At 56.6% G+C, this 6,000-nt stretch overlaps 1 protein-coding gene across 10 annotated transcripts in view; it reads left to right on the forward strand.

The window, feature by feature from the left end:
- EPS15L1 (epidermal growth factor receptor pathway substrate 15 like 1) overlaps positions 1 to 3,917 on the forward strand; it is a 106,112-nt gene extending 102,195 nt beyond the window's left edge. For all 10 annotated transcript variants that reach the window (XR_015166536.1, XM_086408646.1, XM_086408639.1 and 7 more), the window contains one exon: positions 3,309 to 3,917. Coding sequence is in view for 9 of the 10 variants with exons in the window: in XM_086408646.1 (XP_086264772.1) it covers positions 3,309 to 3,455 (147 nt within the window). In the remaining variant the exon portion in view is untranslated. The remainder of the gene's footprint in view (positions 1 to 3,308) is intronic.
- Positions 3,918 to 6,000: the final 2,083 nt, after the last annotated feature.

The following is a 6,000-nucleotide window of genomic DNA, read 5'->3' on the forward strand; positions in this document are numbered from 1 at the left end:
CTGCCTTACGTTTCAAATCGCCTTTCCCACTTCGGGCCCCCCAGTCTTCCTGGGGAAAATCAGCTGACTGGGAGGTTCAGCCCCTTGTGATAGGACAGGAAGTGGGGGAAGGCAGGACATCTAGCTGATTTGTGTTGTCCCCTCAGCCATACAGAACTGTTCCACCTCTGGGGGCTCGGAGTGTCTTTCATGTTCGTGGTGTCCAGGGATTTGGTCCATTGCCCGATATTTTGTTTGTTCACTGGACCTGAGAGATAGGTGCCAACTGAAAGAAGGCCAAAGTTGGTTCCTCGAGTGTGTGTGTTTCAGCTTCCCCGGGGGAGACGCAGAGTGGTCTCTTGACTGCTCAGCAGCCTGGCAGCGTGACTCTCAGATCAGACGTTCTAAGTGTGTGGTCAGGACACGTTGTTAACCCATGCAGAGGCAGCTTGGTCCGCGTTGGCCGTCAGGGAAGCCAGTGTCACGCATGTACCCAGTCCGCTCCCCACCCCCTTGGTGCCCCAGCGCTGCCACTCTGGAACCCTCTGATTCACAGACCCCGAGTTTCCATCAATGGGTTTCTTGTGCTTGTAGCAGCTCACAGGAAACCTCTCTGGCGTTTCTTTTAAAACGGGCCTTCTTTGTCTCAGGCAAATGTGTTTTATTAGGAAGTCGTATTTCTAGGTGGGCCAAACAGCGCTTTCTTTCGGAAGTGTGCATTAAGAGCAAATATCGGATGGGATAAGTTGCGCTTTGCCTCGTCAGATGAGTTGGATGCGTTTTCAACAGCAGGATAAGCGAGCTAACGGGAAGCGGCGAGAAGTGTCCCCACACGTGGTGACAGCAGACGGGGCGCACACGTCCATCCCCGTGGAGGAAGGATACTGTTACTTCACGTGCAGAGGGCTCTGAACCTCAGATTTCCATGGAGAGGCCGCCAAAATCAAACCACCCAGAGTCTGCCGGGCCCCAGTGTGTGAGGTGTCTCAAGGGGGCAGAGTGCTCCCGACCTGCCGGGTTGCCTCGGTCCCTCGCTGTCATGAGAGAAGTAAAACCTGGAGCCGGCCATTCGCCGAGCAGCCCCTGCACACGCTGGTGTTCCAGATCCGGGCCGTCGCGTGACGCACCTGACGTATCCAGGTCAGAGGACCAGAGCGTGGCCTGGGCGTGGGCCCACCGCCAGGGCCGGGGAGGGGGTGCTCCGCTGATTCAAGACACGGAGGGAGCTACAGAGAAGCCCCTGCCTTCAGCCTGCCTCTGCCCGCGTGCCCGCTGTGAGTCTCCACCCTGGAGCCTAAGCTCGCCTCCGACGAGTCCTCCCCGAAGGCATCTAGAACATTCCCGTCAGCACGTTTGCTTTGAACTCACAGACTCCTGGAGCGGGAGGTTCCCGGGCTGAGCAGGCCCCACTGAGGTGCGGGCCTGTTTCTCGTCGGCCCCCCCCACCCACCCGCCTGCTCCTCCGGGCTGGCGAGGGCGAGGTCCCCTGTCCACCCAGCTGCCTGTCGCCTCCCACCACTCATTCCCATCGGCATTTGTTGTTCTTTCCTTGTTTTTCTCCTGAAGAGGTGTTGGAAAATTCCCCATAGAGTACGAGGTGGGGGAGGGGAGGGCAGTTATCTGTGGCCAGTGGTGGAAAAACGAGGGGCAGGGACTGGCTTTCAGGAGTCCAAGCTGGAGACCCATCTGATCCCTGAGTGTTTTTCTGGGCCATTTCTTTAAGAAACTAGGACTCGACCTTTGTGCCTGGAGGGCGGCTCCTCTTCTTTTTGACCCTCACCTGCCCCTGCCTGACTCCCCAGACAGGTGGAGGGAGGCCTTCTGGGCTGTCCCATCTCCTCCCCCTCCTTTGGCTCCAAACCAGGCTCCCCCAAGCCAGCCCTCCCCTGCCCAGCCCCCACTGCCTGGCCTCGTCACCCCCAGACTGGCGGTCAGGTCATGAAACATGGACAAACCGCCAGTCTGATTGCCCCACTTGCTTGTCCCAGGAGTGTCCTTGGGAAAATCTTAGCTCCTTTCTGGTGCACATGGGTTCGCTGTCCCAGATCCTTGGGGTTCAGCTGACTTCTCCACACAGAGGAGAGATGCCGACGCAGGCAGGCTAGGGGCCCAAACAGGCTGCAGCTCCGCTGGGGGTCAGCGGTGCTGGAGGCACCTCACCTGGAGACAGGGCACAGTGACTGGGGGCCTCGGGGGCGGGGACTCCGCCAGGGGAAGAGTGTGTGACATCCGGCTTTGCTTTCCTTTGCATAGAGCTGGACGTCCATCGCTCGAATGGTTTGAAATCACCTATCTCAGGAGAAGGAAATGGCAGCCCACTCCAGTATTCTTGCCTGGAGAATCCCATGGACTCTCTGAGCCTGGCGGGCTACAGTCCATGGGGTCAAAAGAGTCGGACATGACTTAGCAACTAAACCACCATCTTGGGATCAAAACAGTTTCTTCCCTTGTTTTAAGATTTTTTTAAAAAGTACCTTTTGGAAAAGGACCCCCGCCCCCCTCCACCACCACCACCAAGAATGAAAAACTCCTGGACCAAAAGACAGCGTGATTGCCAAGGGCTCCTGTGAACGTTCAAGTACAAAGTGGCTCTTAGCATCTCCCAGAACCCCTGGGACCGTGGCTGAGGCAGAGCTCCCGCATCTCTGGACCTGTCGTCTCGTTTGGCCTCAAGGCCCGTGTACACGTTGGAGACTTGGAGATCTATTTGAGCATGAGGTCTCCAGCCCCAGCGCCTCTCGCCCAGGCATCACGGGCTGTCATGGAGGCCCAGGCTCACGGGTTCGGCGTCCCATCTCCTTGGGATTCAGCTGACTCCGCTCCCAGCTGCTTCCAGACGCCTCTGCCGTCCCCCGACAGGAGGCCCAGTAGAGCTTCTCCGTCTCACCTCCCCACCCCCCGTGAAGCCTCCTCCAGGCCGGGGGAGGGTCCCCAGAAGTCTCTCAATGTCCCTAATCTGATGCCTGGCCTCCACCTGCTTCAGCTCCCAGCAGGGATGGGGCGTCTGGTTTCTCTCCGAGGTGGAGGTGGCGGTTAAGGTCAGACTCAGCCCTGCGTATCTCAGTGCATGTGACCGCCTTCCAGGCTGGGGGTCAGGACTGGGGCACGCGCGTCCCCTCTGCATCCCCAACCAAGAGGGGGCTTCTGGCTTTTCCTGGTTTTCACCCCCACACATCAGGTACCTCCCCTCAATGCATCCCAGCCTGGCATTTCCCCACACCCCACCGATCCCCCCAGGGGAGACCTCCACATCCTCTGTGCCCCAGCCAGCTGGCAGGCAGGCACCATTTCGGGGACCGTGTAACCCACCCTCCGTTTTTCCTTTGCAGTTTGGCAATGAGGAGCAGCAGCTGGCATGGGCCAAGCGGGAGAGTGAGAAGGCGGAGCAGGAGAGGCTGGCGCGGCTGCGGCGGCAGGAGCAGGAAGACCTGGAGCTGGCCATCGCGCTCAGCAAGGCCGACATGCCTGCCGCCTAGGTGCGGCCCCGCACGCAGGTGCCCGGAGGCAGGACGGCCACGGGTCGGGCATGAGGCAGGAGAGGACGTGGAAATCCCTACGTATACACACACTCGCTCTTGGCGGTCCCCAAGTCACAGCCACTGTTACGTCAAGGACTTGCTGGTCAGAGAGCCCCGGGCGCTGGATGCCTCAGCCGGGAAGGGGAGACATGGTTCACCCTAGCAGAGCAAGGCCTGAGGAGAGGCCGAGGATCCACCTGTTCGCTGTGACACGCCCGCCTCCCTCCTGGAACCGGCAGGCAAAGCACAGGGCGAGCAGAGGACGCGCCTGTCTCCTTACCCTCCCCCGCTGCTCACACCTGGGCACACCCACCTGACGCCTCCCTGACTCCCCTCTCAGACAGACACCCCAGTGATGTATGCATTCATTGTATAAAAATTAAGTTTGAATGATTAATATAAAATATTTTAATACAAAAACACAAGAATCCTTTTTTTTTCACTTACCTGTTGTTTTCCTTGCATGAAGGTCCATGCGTGATGTCACAAAGGCAGACTGGCTTCGGGCAGGCGTGGAAAACCAGGTCAAACATCTCTGGTTAAATCCTAAGTGTTTGAGAGAGTTCCTTGCAGTCCACGCTGCCTGTGCAGGGAGCATGGGTTCAATCCCTAGTCGAGGACCTAAGGTCCTGCATGCTGAAGGGAAAAGAAAAAAAAAATTCTGAGTGTTTGAGCAGAGGCCACAGAAAACAGCCAGCTTGGGAAGTGTTCAGAGGTCACCCTGTACCTCCGGTTGCAGAGTGCTTCTGGAACGGTGGGCGGTGACCTCACTGCCCTGTAAGCAGGGCAGGCGGCCCTCGGTCACCATGCTGCCATTTGAAATGAGATTCCCACCATACAGTTCACTGGAGCCCCGTCCAGTCTGCACGAGGAGCAAGGCCGGCGGGGCGGGCCTCCTCAGCAGGAACCCATACTCAGAATCAGCACACAGGGAGAGACTTCCACCAGCATGCAGTCCCCAGAAACCCCTAGAACCTTCCAGAAGCGTGGACATCACTGTTGGGACGACCTCTGGTGTAGCTGAGACTGTCACACATTTGCTTTCTGCTGGGCCTCTTCCATCCCCAGGGAGACAAGACGGCCCAGACAGACATCTCTCAGGTGAAGATGGTCCAAACTTGTGACTGAGCAGCCTGAGCACAGAGAAATGGAGTAGAGCAGCCCTGACCTTAAAACCAGGCAGGAAGGGGGCGAGACACCCTTCCAAGACTAACGAGGCCCAGACTGTTCCACGTCAGAAGCAGCCTTTACTGGAAATGGCAGGGCACACGCAGGCCCAGCCCTCTGCTACCTAGAAGCCCCTCTCTCTCTCTCCCTCTTGTTTTTTTCCTGCAAGCCTCACAACTTGCAAGATCTTAGTTCCCCAACAAGGGATTGAACCCACACCCTCAGCAGTGAAAGTCTGGAGTCCTCACCACAGGACCCCCAGGGAATTCCCATAAATGTCCTTTCTTGAGAAGTTCCTGTTGAGAGCGTGTTCTGGGTCTCTGGGTTCCAGTCCTTGTCCCCTTCTGTCCTCAGCTTGGGCAGCTGTTGACAACCCCCTTCCTACCCGAGATGCTTTAGCCCAACCAGGGAATCGTTCTGAGAGAGGCATCTCTTTGCTTATTTTTTCACTTTAAGAAACTTAATTTTTTAGACCGGTTTGAGATGTGCAGAAAAATCACACAGAGAAGAGGAAGAGTTCCCATAAGCCCCTCATGACTTCCTTTCTTTTTAACATCTTACCTCCGGCTGGTATGTTTGTTATAAAGGAACCCAATACTGGGACACGATTATAGTCTACACCTGACTCATGGGGCTTCCTACGTGGTACTAGTGTAAAGAATCGGCCTGTCAATCCAAGGAGATGCAAGAGATGCAGGTTCGATCCCTGGGTCAGGAAAATCCCCTGGAGGAGGACATGGCCACCCACCCCAGTGTTCTTGCCTGGAGAATCGCGTGGACAGAGGAGCCTGGTGGGCCACAGTCCATGGGGTGGCAAAGAGTTGGACACGACTGAGTGAGCACACACGCCTGATTCACGTCTCGTCAGTTTTGTCCCCGAATGCCCCTCTTCTATCCCAGTATTTCACATGACATTTGGTTGTCGTGTCTCCTTAGGTGCCTCTGGCCTGAGATAGTTGCTCAAGACTTGCCTTGATTTTGACGACCTCGACGGTTGTGAGGAGTGGTCAGCTGTCTTGTATGTGGTCTCCTGTTGAGACGTGTCCATGTTTTTCTCATGGTTAGTCTGGGGTGACGAGTTTGGGGAGGACCTCTGGGGTGAAACACCCTTCTTGTCACATCGCAATGAGTCCATGTCATCAACCGGATTCATCACCATTAATGTTGACCTTCATCACCTGGCGACGGATGTTTTTAATTTTTTGGCTGTGCTGGGTCTTTCTGCAAGGGCTTTCTCTCGTTGCAGCGAGTGCGGTCTATTCTTCGTTGAGGTGCAGGGGCTTCTCATTGTGGTGGCTTCTCTTGTGGAGAATGGCTCTGGGGCGCACAGGCTTCA

This window comes from Bos grunniens, chromosome 7 (genome assembly GCF_055505025.1).
Source record: "Bos grunniens cultivar Pamir isolate PY7600 chromosome 7, Bosgru_T2T1.0, whole genome shotgun sequence".
NCBI classification, from domain to species: domain Eukaryota; kingdom Metazoa; phylum Chordata; class Mammalia; order Artiodactyla; family Bovidae; genus Bos; species Bos grunniens.